The following is a 12871-nucleotide window of genomic DNA, read 5'->3' as shown; positions in this document are numbered from 1 at the left end:
GACTTAAGGCAATATCTCGCAAAAAATTTTTCAATTTTCAAACGCCGATTACGGCCAAACTAAAAGAGCTAGGAGAAAACGCTTTTTTAGATCGGAAAGAGCACATCAAAATCTATAAGATAGAATCGGTTTTATTTGATTTTGAGAACCTTTAAAAATTGACCGATTTTAAGGGGGGGGTGTTAACTTTTTTTTAATTTTTTTTATTTTCTCATTTACGGCTAAACTATTCTAAAAAGTGAAACTATTTTGATCCATATCTATGCAAAATGATCCGGGGAATCGATTGGCATCGAGAAAATTACCAAATTCCGAATAGTTTTTTAGTTATGAATTTTTTTAAATTTCACAAATTTATGCATTTATCAGCAATTTGCTCGAAAACTATAAGTCGGAGAATAATAATCTTTTTTGAAAAAAATAGATAATCCAAAGAGCTTTCCAACGATAATACACTTCATGGGGTTATCTCTGATAGTTCCGGAGCTATTGCTCGACAAATGTTCCGAGTACCCAAAATCGACAAAAATTGCGACGAAAATTGAAAAAATCAAACATCAAAAAATTGAACATATGGACTTTTTGTGGACTTTTAACAACTTTAGTGGGTTGTTAAGACATATAGAAGTCCATAAAAATTTGCTGGTGTGAGTTTAAAAAAAATTTTTTTTTCATTTCTTTGAAGGTAAGTGTGAGGTAAGAGTGTGCCAGTTTAAAAAAATTAAATAAACCGCAGATTAATTCACAAAACAATAAAAAAAAATATTTGAGCGTAAGCTCCCCGACAATTTCATTCAAATAGAAGTTGCGCAATGATTTCTATAAAAGACAGTTAAATTATTAATTGTTTAAAAAACCTACTTGACTGGCGGCTAGAGCCCCATGACAAGGTATCGGGCTCCAGTGGTTGTGGTGTCCATGATTGCCGATCAGTGTGTGGATAATCCCTTTAGGATCCACAGCTCTTATGTTCGTCCCATCGGCGATATACATGGTTTTGTCGGCGGCAATTGCCAGTCCTTTGGGATGGGCAAGTCTTGCGTATTTAGCCGGCCCTTCGTCCCCACACTGACTATCATCCCCTGGAATACACCTTTCACCATTCCCAACCACCTAAACAAAATCGTGAGAAAATTACTGTCTGGAACGTGTTACAATTTACCGGTTCGCTGTTGATACTCGGGTCCTGGACCGGTTCCAACGACAACACTTTGAGAATTTGGTGTTTCTCCGGATCGGAGACATACAAGTGACCATCGGCGGGTGATATGGTCAGGTAGTATTGATAAGCGACTTGCGTAGCCCTGTAAATAAGGGAATAAGAGTTGGGATTTTACTTTGATTGATATTGACCTTAGCTGAAGCACAGTGTAGACATTTCCTTCGGGAGTGATCCTTCTGACTAGATTGAAATCACCGACGTAGATACTCCCATCGGGACCACTAGCTAGCGATCCTGGTGTTAACAATTTAGCGTCTTTGGCCGGTCCTCCGCATTGACCCGGACAATCAAGCGACCTCTGGAGGCCAGTGCCCATGACTACATTTACAGTCCTCGGGTACTGTTTGAAATGTAAGGTCGAGCCGTCCCCCTTTTGCAAAATCCCTTCATGGAAGTTGTAATGGTGGTGGATGTCCAACCCCCAACCCCCGATATCCGAAATATCCACATCGAAGCCTTTCAAATCGGCCGTTTGCGTCTCCCAGATCGGCTCGGGACAACTCGAGTGTTGATACCCGATCGAAACCTTGGCTTGTGCAATCCCGTACACTTTCTGCTTGTAAACATTGCGTTTATTCCACGCGAAAATGTGCAACAAGTCCGGATCTGCTTCGTAAGTCTTGACGTGGAGGGAACCCTCCACTTCGACCCTCACATGGACGTGGGTCAAAGTTTTGGGGATTAAGCGCCCAGTTAGCCTCATGTAGATAGTACTCAAGTAGCCAGTGGCTTGGGAACTTTGATACATCAGGTGTAAGTCAGAGCCAGGAATCGGTATTGACTCTTGGACGATTTGCGTTTCGGCGAAAATAACGCTCCGTCCGGGTAATCCCCCGACCGCTTCCGGCATCCAAGTCCCGGTTATAACCGGCTTGAGCACTTCCGGGTCGTGGTCTTCACACGTGGCGGGTAGTCCCCCGTTGGGGGTGAACAAGGAGCGGGAAACCCCCGGGAAGTTGATGGCGGGGTTGCGACTCAGGAAGCTGTTCTGGAGGTTGGAAATGTCGGAATCTTCGTTGAGTTGCATATGGACGGGGGGTAGAACCACGATTTGGTTCCATGGTACGAAGACAGTGCGTGTGAGAGGTTTGAATGGCGAACGCTGGAATTGGAGGGTGACTGCGCCGCCGCCGTTCACAAGCACGTCGAACCTGAGAGAATTGCAAGGATTAAAAATGCAAGACGTGGAGGGACAATTAAATTATTAAAGAAATTAGATTTGGTGGAAGGTAAAGCGGGAAAGACAACGGCTAATTAACGACACTAGTGGAGACCCAATTTCTATTCTAAGACGTTATTTTATTACGTGGGTAATTGCTCGAGAAGGTTCTATGAATTTTAAGCCGGGCCATAGGCGATAAGGACGGGGACGACGTGCTTTAGACTAGTTGAAAGGATTTTGCCGGTTTGTATTTTACTCGACAGCAAAAAATTATGAGGAAAATATTGAGTGGGAAAGAAAAAAAAACAAAATATTGTTGCTGTTGGACTTTATTAATTTTTTTTATGCAAAATTATCTTTTTACGTTTTTGACAAAATTTCAAGAATTAGGAAACACGACCAAGAGCAGTTGATTTTACATCCGGTGTCCCACAAGACTCAGTTTTGGGACCACTTCTATTTTTTAATTATTGCGCATATCAGAATCCGTGAATTATGTAAATATTTTTTGCAGATGATATTACCATTCTAATCCCAATTATTTTTTTTTATTTCTTATTTTTTAAAAGTATTGGCTTGAATTTAAATGCGTGTAAATGTATTATTATTATTATTATTATTATTATTATTATTATTATTATTATTATTATTATTATTATTATTATTATTATTATTATTATTATTATTATTATTATTATTATTATTATTATTATTATTATTATTATTATTATTATTATTATTATTATTATTATTATTATTATTATTATTATTATTATTATTTTCAATGTAAATTCATGTGCCTTGACAGTCCTGAATAAAAGTTTGTTGAAATTTTTCGCAGTTTATTATTTTGCAACTTTCGGAGTAAATTATCGCATTAGCGCGATCCTTTCGTCTGCCTGGAATCCCGTAAAGGAGTACCCTTTAATAATGCATCAAAGCATTTTAAATTTCATTACGGCCCTGCTCCGGCGAGCAGGGAAAAAGTGTAGTCCGTCGAGGTGCTTTAGATAAATAAACAAACACTCGCCAGGTTTCGGCACAAACAGTAGAATGCGCCACATCAAAGTAATGGATTTGAGTGTAATTTTCCGACGCATAACAACTTGTGACAAACTAATCCGAAGAACGCTTTGTACGCTTTATTAATTAATCATCAAACATTGCTTCCTTTAATAGAAAATGCTATTTTAATTATTGCTGAATAAAAGGACGGAAACACGTGATCTGTAATTAATCCACCGGAAGGGAAAAATGCTTGGATTTGTCCGCCGGACGGATAAATCCGCGAATTAATGAAGGGAGAGGCTTTAAATATGTATGATATTCACGAAAGTCTATTAGAAATGCTAACAATAACTTGCAGAACGTCCCCTTAAGCCGACATGATTTACTTCCGACGTGCTCGGGAGCGAGCTGCACTTGCCTTCTTTCCGAGCTAAACAAAATGTTATTTATTGCCCTGTAGTCAGATTACGGCTCGTCACTTTTCTTTTACTTATTATGACCAGAGCCGGGAATAAAACGACTTAAATTGTTACATAACTAAGTTGCAGCCCCTGGTTCTTTCCACAAGGTTTCAGAAACTAAATCTAACGATCTAAACTCCTCTTTCAAATAAGCCAAAAAAGATTTTAATTTTTTAAAAAACTACAGTTAGCGATTTTTGAAGAAAAAGATGCAAATACAATAAATATTTCTTAAAATAACTCAGGTAATCTAAAAATGCAGTAAAAAACATAGCTTTCTATTTGAAATAATAAAATTGATATCGACTTCCGGTATAACCGGAAGTGGCATCATGTGGAAAATATTTTCCTTGATCAGGACCTAACGGATTATGATTATACACAAATTTTCAAATAAGAACTCTCAGTACTGCTAATATGAGGCTTAGACAAAACAGCAGTATAAGGTGAAAAATGGTGGATGCGCCGGGTTAGCACATAAATTAAATAATTGAAAGTAATATATAAATTAATAAATGCAGGTTTTAAAGTATTTTAAATGCAATTTTTGTGTTCACTTAATTTATTAACATCCATAAAAAACTTAATACCTATCCCTAATGGTGTGAAACACTTTTTCACACAAATTAAATTTGGTCTTTCTTGACCGCTAAATTCTGCTTTTTGTCAAAAAATAGCGTGGATATAAATAAAAAAACAGGGAAAGAGATGGAATATAAAGAACTGCATTATTATAAATTAATTTTTTCATGGGTCATCTCCACTTTATTTCGGAAGAGTAGGTAGAAAAAGGTGCCGCCTTGCCTAATCGAATGTCGAAAGACAAAGGCGGCATCAAACAAAGTATTAAAAGTTCCACTTACCATCCCCCTTGTCTGGTTAAAGTGAATCCGAACCTCGATTCCCTATCGACCGAGACTCTTATCCCGACAATTCCAAGTCCTTGAGGTGTAACAACTTGACCTCTCATTACTGCTACACGGCTGTTAACAAATTCCGGTAAGCAATAGTAAAACAATCTCCAAATCGTTGACGTCGCAATCTCAAAAAAAGGAAAAAGAGAAGAAGCTTTGAGAGTGCAAAGTCAGTCATATTTTCTCAGCTAAGTCGGCCAATTATCACAAAGCACCCGATCTTGAAAAAAATTGATCTGTTATCGTTTCATGCACCGTTTTCAGCATTGATCATAAAAGCTGTAATATAAGCTGTGTTTTGCTGCAATAATGATCTAGCAGCAGTCGCTGCTCCACATTGTTACAGCAACGATGTCCATGTGCAGGCATTGGTCCACCACTACGTATGAAATAATTTTCACTCTTAAACATCGAAGTACCATAACACCAAAGTTTAAATGGGTTTTATTTTCGGGCCGACCGGGGCGTCTAAAGCCCCCGACTGCGTCTTTCAATTTTTTCTCCCAGGGTTTGGGGACGAATTCGGGGCCTTTAGCTGGTCGGCGTGAGAGAGTGTATGGTGGTCGATCAAAATGCAACGATGCAATAGAGGGCACTGGTGTTGGGTGGGTGTAAAGGACAGGTTGCACAAAGGTCGCGGGTTTCTGACAATGACACGAAGACAAAGGAGGGACTTCGGCCGAGCCGTCTTTATCAACAAAACAAGTCTTATAACAATATTCAAATCGGTGTAATAATAACAATGTTGTTTCTTTGTCGGATTGGTGTCCGTTGTTTTCCAGCGCACTACAAATCGCAACGAGACAAGTGTGGGGTGTTTGCAATTTATAAAACGCCGATGATTTTGATGTGTGTGTCGAGCTTCGGGGATTGATGATTGATTCATGGTATGATTATGAATGTGGACGAGTCACAAATGGCATAGCGACAGAAACAAGAGCTGGACATTCAATGCAAATGAAAAAATAATTTAGGGACCTTTTACGAGACGAGCTGCGGAAAAGGTCCAGGGATGAATACGAAGCATGAATAAATGAACAAACAGAGATACATAAAGATGGGACAAATAAATGGACGGCCTTCGACACCAAACAACAACCCACAGCCAGTTTTTCCACAACTTCACACACTGGGCGCTTTTTTAACTAAGAAATAATTTTTTTTTCTTAAAAACTAGAAGAACCACAGCGAAGACTTTTTGCAAAAAGTTCTCAAATTAAAAAATTAATAAATTGCTGGATTAGTAAAAATATACGACAAAAAAAAGACTTTCGGCAAGTTTTATTCTCAATCATTTTGTCTTATTTACCTAAAACTCTAAAAAAAAATCGTAGGTGATTTTATCGTACAGAAACACATTGTCCATAAATGAATATATTTTGAAGTAATACATCAAAGCGCCTAATTAAATAATAATAATAAATAGTTTTTATTATGGACAAAGTTTAGCTGAAGCTGCGCCAGCTTAACCCAATATAAAAGGGAATACAAAAAGAAATAATAATTATAATTATGTTTAAACTGTACAAGAAGAATAAATGTGATATACAAAATAAAAACAAAATACAAAAAGAAAATGAGAATATAAAAGAGAATAGTAAATAATAATAACAAAAGAAACTTATTTATTATATTAAAAATTGATGCAGAAAGTTGCAAAAAATTTGTAAAGTTTAAGTATTAAAAACTTTCTTAAAATAACTCAGGTAATCCAAAAATGCAGTAAAAAACATAGCTTTCTATTTGAAATAAGAAAATTGATATCGACTTCCGGTATAACCGGAAGTGGCATCATGTGGAAAATATTTTCCTTGATCAGGACCTAACGGATTATGATTATACACAAATTTTCCAATAAGAACTCTCAGCACTGCTAATATGAGGCTTAGACGAAACAGAAGTATAATGTGAAAAATGGTGGATGCGCCGGGTTAGCACGTAAATTAAATAATTGAAAGTAATATATAAATTAATAAATGCAGACAAAGTTTAGGCGAAACTACGCCAGCTTAACCCAGTACAAAAGGGAATACAAGAAGAAAAATAATTATATGCATGTTTAAACTGTAAAAGAAGAATAAATGTGATATACAAAATGAAAACAAAATATGAAAAGAAAATAAGAATAAAAAGGAGAATAGTAAATAAAAATAACATAAGAAAATTATTTATTATATTAAAAATTGATGCAGAAAGTTGCAAAAAATTTGTAAAATTTAAATTTTTGCCTTATTTTGCCTGATTTAACTTATTTTTCAATGAGAATCGGTTTTACAACATTAAAAAAATTGATTTTCACAAGAAGCTCGTTTTTTAATTATTTGTTTTTTTTTGTTAAATTATAGAAGGCCAGATATTGCCAAATACACCAGTTAGTTAGAGAAAAATCTGTTTTATTTCAAAAATTCTGTATCGATTCAGAAAATCACATAACATCCTCTAATTTTGTATTTTTCAGTCATTATAATATGTAGTCTCTTCGACTTATCTTATTTTTTAACAAAGACCGCTGCCCTTAATAAAAAATTGCTCAAAAAATGTTTTTTGTATTTCGTATTTCGTCTTCTAAGAGATGTAAAGTGACAACAAACGTTGTATAATTCGATCCTCAAAAATTCGAGCGAACGAAGAAGAAGAAGACATTTTGAGTGAGCACTCAGGTGTCAGTTTTATGAAATTATGGAAAAAAAGAAAAATTTTTCCGTTTGACTGGAGTAATAGAGTAAATTAGAATATTTGTGGGTTTGTTGTTTTACTGTGGCGAGCCGCGGGATGAAAAATAGGGGAGCGCAGGCTGCAGGCAGCACACGGACAGACGAACAGACAGACAGACAGAACATGGGGAGATGCTGCCACTTACCGCGGTGTAAAGGAATTCCAGAACTCGCTACAAGTGAAGGTTGCAGCAGCGACATAGGGAACACAGAAGACAGGACAATTACTAACCACACGGCAATACTCTGCTGCGATTTTGGGCCAATTTTTTTAATAGCCCTTTATCGCTGCACGTACTACAAAGCTGGGACGACGTGACGTGACGTTACGTGGCGTTACGTCGCGACGTCCCGTCTCTCCATTTCGCTCCCGCACTCACACGTTCCGTGACATAACACAACACAATCTTAGCTACAGACAATGACAGACACAAGTTAGCAAGGTCTACTAGCAAACAAACAACCAGTGATTGGAAACATTACTGCAAAGGAATTCGGAGCCATTGCTAATCACTTCTTCCAAAATGTAATGCACTGCTCATTGCTCGTTTCTTTTACACTACTCATCCGTTTTATCCAATTAAAGAATAGGCAAATAGTTGCGAACTCGAAATGTTTCGAAATAATAAAATAATAAAGAATAAATTGAACAAAAATTCCGTTCTGTACGATTTTTATTAATTTTTGAGAAGATACACAAAAATATTCGTTAAAAAGATTCGCTCTGTATATTTTCATTTAAGGCCAAAATAAATTTACGATTTTTTTTCATACGATTTATTTAATATTAACATAACAAGTGCAAAAATTTTTTGTGTTTATTAGTTTTTTTAATAATCTGTCCCCAACAGCATTATACAATGATTTATTATTTTAGTCAGTTTTCACTAATTCGGTTGGAAGACAGTATAACGTTTTTTTAACGTTACAATGGTTGATACAACATTATACGTTAAAATTTACAACGTTGTTATCTGGTTGTATAATTACGTTTTCATTTAAAGTTTATATTACGTAGTTTAAAAACCATTTTTTTACAAATTTTTAACGTTAAAATTACGTCTTGACTTAATGTTGTATTTACGTTAAAAAGCTAGACAAACTTTAACGTTATTAATAAACGTATTTATTAACGTTTATTTTAAACGTGCAATTAACGTTTTAAAAAAACTGAATTTGGTTTTTATGGAATTGTCTTATCTTGATGTAACCTTTTGATTAAGGTTTTTAAGGTTTAATATTTCGGCATTGTCAAAAAAAATTTTTCATTAAAAAAACTGTATATTTTCTGGTTTATTTACATACTGTTAAACTTTCAACCGAAATAAAACCAAAAATTTCTAAAAAATGATGTATTTTTATTAAATACAAGTCTTTCAAGAAATCGTGGATAATTTTGTTATTAAAAATTAAAAAATATTAGATTTGAGGAAAATATTTCTAATGCTCTGTAATTTTGTAGTTTTCGGATTTGTAAATTCAGGCAGACTGAAAACTTTCCGCTTTGCCTGTTCGTTTAGTAAATCAGTTCACATAAAATGTTTGCATTTGTGTGTCCAAAATATGAAAATAACGCAACAAGTGATGTTTTATTTTTCATTTATTACCTAAAAAAATGAATTCGTTGCATTACAGTTTAGAGAAACGGTAATTAATTGTATGGCATAGTAATGTGTTTCCTTCCAATCAGTGTGATAACATATAGAGAGAAAACGGCCGGACGGAAGCGTGAAACAACATTGGCTGCTGAACTTGTGTCCGCCACCGTTGTGATACGTACCTAGGGCTACGGGCCTTACAACATCTAAAACTATCTTAAAATTATCGAAAAAAATCAGATTGGGTCTCGGCGGTGTATAAATCGCGCCGCAATCTGAGCTGTGACAGACTCGGGCTTTGGGGGAGACGCACACAGGGATTCAGACAAGACACAAATGAGCGTCCGGAGGGAGGCTCCAGACGGGTGGATGTGGGGGTGGTTTAGGGACAGGGCGCCGCTGGGGGTGTGCGGTGCCCGAGCAAAGCGGCCAGCGAGTGTCCGCCGACCTCCGACTCAACGTGCACAGCTGATTTCCTGTGAGCCGCATTTGAATGGTCTGCGTGACTAGATTTCTGCTCGGTTTAAGCTCTAAGACATCACGAGACACACACGAGGGACTTACCTCTCGGTGTATTCGTCCATGTGCGAGTACGACTGCACCGAGTTCTCCTCGATCAGGAACTTGACGCGCTGGTAGAAGGAGGCCGTCACGGAAGGCGGTTGCTTGCGGAGGAGCACCTCCACCGGGTCGTTGCTGGAGAGACACATTATGTGGTCGGAGCATGACGGGTGCGTGCAGCATTCGCTGTCCGAACAGTCCGTCATACCATCTAAACAAAATTTGAAAAAAAACAAAACTTATTTATTTGACCCTTAAAAAATCTACACCAAAGCATATGAACTGAACCCTACATTAGATGTATTGAAAATTCTAATAATAATACAGTAAAATCTCTAAAAAGCGGACACCGATGGAGAATTTTTAATTGTCCGTTGTGGGGAGATGTCCTCTAATGGGAGATGGTAAATTTTAATATAGGTAATAATAAGTTTTGTTACGTTCCTACAAAAATGTCCGTTGTAGTGAAGTGTCCGTTATTCGGAGGTGTCCATTAAGGGAAGTTTAAACTCTCAGGACTTGCAAAAATAATGTCATTTTTGACATAATTCCGTGATTTATTGACTTACTTTTTATGCGCAATAAGTGAGTTTTTGGTGAATAAACGCTTAGAAAATGTAAAGTTTGGATCATTTTTGACCAAATTTGGTAATTTTTTCGTTCAAGTTCAGGAAGAAAAACTTGATTTTTGGTCCAAAAACGTATTTAAATTCTCAGAACTTTAAAAAATAATGTCTTTTTTGGCATGATTTTGTGATTTTTTGGCTTATTTATTAAGAAATTTTGCGCAATAATTGAGATTTTGCTAAAAAAAAACGCTTTAAAAAGGTGAATTTTTAGTCATTTTTGAGCAAATTTGGTGTTTTTTTTGTTCTAGTTTAATAAAAACATGGGAGAAAAACTAGATTTTTTGTCTTAGAACGTGTTTAAATACTCAGAATATGGAAGAATAATGTTATTTTTTACATAATCAGTGAGTTTTTGCTGAATAAACGCTTAGAAAATATAAATTTTTGACTAAATTTGGTGATTTTTTCGTTATAGTTTAATAAAAATTGAAGAAAAACTTAACTTGGGGTCTAAAAACGTGTTTGAATCCTCAAAACCTGCCATTTTGTACATAATTCTGTGATTTATTGATTTAAAGAAATTTTGCTCAATAGGTAAGTTTTTGCTGAATAAATGCTTAGAAAAGATAATTTTTTGGTCATTTTTGACCAAAATTGGTGATTTTTTCATTCTAGTTTAATAAAAATAGGAAGAAAAACTTGATTTTTGCTCTAAAAACGTGTACAAATCTTCAGAATTTTAAAAAATAATGTCATTTTTGAAATAATTTTGTGATTTTTTTTTTCCCTAATTATTAAGAAACTTTGCGCAATGATTAAGTTTTAGCTGAAAAAACGCTTTAAAAAGGTAAATTTTTGGTCATTTTTTGAGCAAAATTGGTGTTTTTATAGTTCTAGTTTTTTATTAACAGGAACAAAAACTTGATTTTTTGTTTTAAAACGTGTTTAAATACTCAGAATATGCAAGAATAATGTCATTTTTATATAATTTTGTTATATATTGGTTCACTTATTAAGAAATTTTGGACAATCAGTATATTTTTGCTGAATAAACGCTTAGAAAATATAAATTTTTGGTCATTTTTGACCAAACTTGGTGATTTTATTCATTCTAGTTTAAAAAAAATAGAAAGAAAAACTTGATTTTTGGTCTAAAAACGTTTCAAATCTTCAGAATTAAAAAAAATGTCATTTTTGAAATAATTTTGTAATTGTTTGGCTTACTTATTAAGAAATTTTGCGCAATAATTGAGTTTTTGCTGAAAAACGCTTTAAAAAGGTAAATTTTTGGTCATTTTTGAGCAGAATTGGTGTTTTTATCGTTCTAATTTAATAAAAACAGGAAGAAAAACTTGATTATTTTGTCTTAAAACGTGTTTAAATAGTCAGAATATGCAAGAATAATGTCTTTTTTACATAGTTTTGTGATTTGTTGGTTCATTTATTAAGAAATTTTGGACAATCAGTGAGTTTTTGCTAAATAAACGCTTAGAAAATATAAATTTTTGGTCATTTTTGACCAAATTTGGTGATTTTTCTATTCTGGTTTAATAAAAATAACAAGAAAAACATGATTTTTAGTCTAAAAACGTTTTTAAATCCTCAGAACTTCCAAGAATCCTTATGTTATATCCTTAACTTCTTAACTGGTGTGAAAACAAAAATATATCCTTAAAGATTGAATTTTTTTTATTATTTGTGAAAGTCCTACTTTTCTAGGATTCTGAGTTTTTATGTAATAACTTTTTAAATAAAGCGTGTTTTTCACATAAAAATCAAATTAATTCAAGAACCAAGCAAAATCGATTTTTTTTAAATGAAAAACATTAGTAGGACGTTTCGACAGAAAAATGTCATCATCAGCTACAATCGCTCGAAATTTAACTACAAACACACGGACACATTAAAATTCGACTTCGCGATGGTTATCTAAGTCCTATCTGTTTTTTTTATTGTGAAAAAAATGTTTAATAAAAAGACCTGTTAGCCAAAAGGATTATTATTTATTAATAAATGCAAAAGTCCAAGTAACTTTTTTAATTACACTTAAAGCTATTTCCAAAAATGCACAAAATTTAGAGTGTTTTACTTCCAAAGAATATAAGTTTGTACTATAGCTAAGGCTTTTGTTAAAAAAATAAAAAATGCTAAGCAAGTGCTTAGCACAATCAGTTTTCTAAGGAATTCGTAAATAATAATGATATCGTCTCTTATTATGTTATTAATCTAAGTCGTTTGAAATCGGAATCGTTTGAGATTCCGTGGGCTGTCATCTTTGATGCAAGTCACGTCGAAGGGTGCGCATACATGACAGGCAATAGTCGGGTATCAAATGTGTTTTTGCATCGAATTCGGAATTTTAAACTCGCCCGTCAAAGCGCCACATTCCGGAATAATTCGCGCGTTTGATCAATAGAGGGAACAAACACACTCACCGTGGTCGTTGTCGACGTCGTCGTCGCATTCCATTTCCAGGGGAATGCTGCAGTCAGAGCCGGCCCAGCCCTTGATGCACACGCATTTGTAGAGGCCTTCTTCGAGGGTGCACTGGCCGTGGCCCGAACAGCCGTTCTCGCAACCGGCTGCAAGATACACACGAAAATGATGGATTATTTTTGTAAGGGTTGAAGAAGGGCGGACCGCAAGCTATTACCGGGGAAGG

The 12871-nt window shown here is 35.0% G+C and overlaps 1 protein-coding gene across 2 annotated transcripts in view; it reads right to left on the bottom strand.

The window, feature by feature from the left end:
- The window catches only part of Ten-a (Tenascin accessory), a 41725-nt gene that overhangs the window by 8246 nt on the left and 20608 nt on the right, over nucleotides 1–12871 (bottom strand). Inside the window, exons 7-13 of one of the 2 annotated variants that reach the window (XM_015979363.2) lie at nucleotides 12645–12791; nucleotides 9644–9851; nucleotides 7628–7654; nucleotides 4717–4836; nucleotides 1354–2373; nucleotides 1163–1304; nucleotides 862–1113 (exon numbers count right to left, since the gene is read on the bottom strand). In XM_015979363.2, the coding sequence (XP_015834849.1) occupies nucleotides 862–1113; nucleotides 1163–1304; nucleotides 1354–2373; nucleotides 4717–4836; nucleotides 7628–7654; nucleotides 9644–9851; nucleotides 12645–12791 (1916 nt within the window). The remainder of the gene's footprint in view (nucleotides 1–861; nucleotides 1114–1162; nucleotides 1305–1353; nucleotides 2374–4716; nucleotides 4837–7627; nucleotides 7655–9643; nucleotides 9852–12644; nucleotides 12792–12871) is intronic. The other variant, XM_015979364.2, reaches the window with a different exon arrangement.

The sequence above is a fragment of the Tribolium castaneum genome, chromosome 9 (assembly GCF_031307605.1).
Source record: "Tribolium castaneum strain GA2 chromosome 9, icTriCast1.1, whole genome shotgun sequence".
Classification (NCBI taxonomy): domain Eukaryota; kingdom Metazoa; phylum Arthropoda; class Insecta; order Coleoptera; family Tenebrionidae; genus Tribolium; species Tribolium castaneum.
Note: the sequence above shows the minus strand (reverse complement) of the source record. Positions and strands in the feature narration are given on the sequence as shown.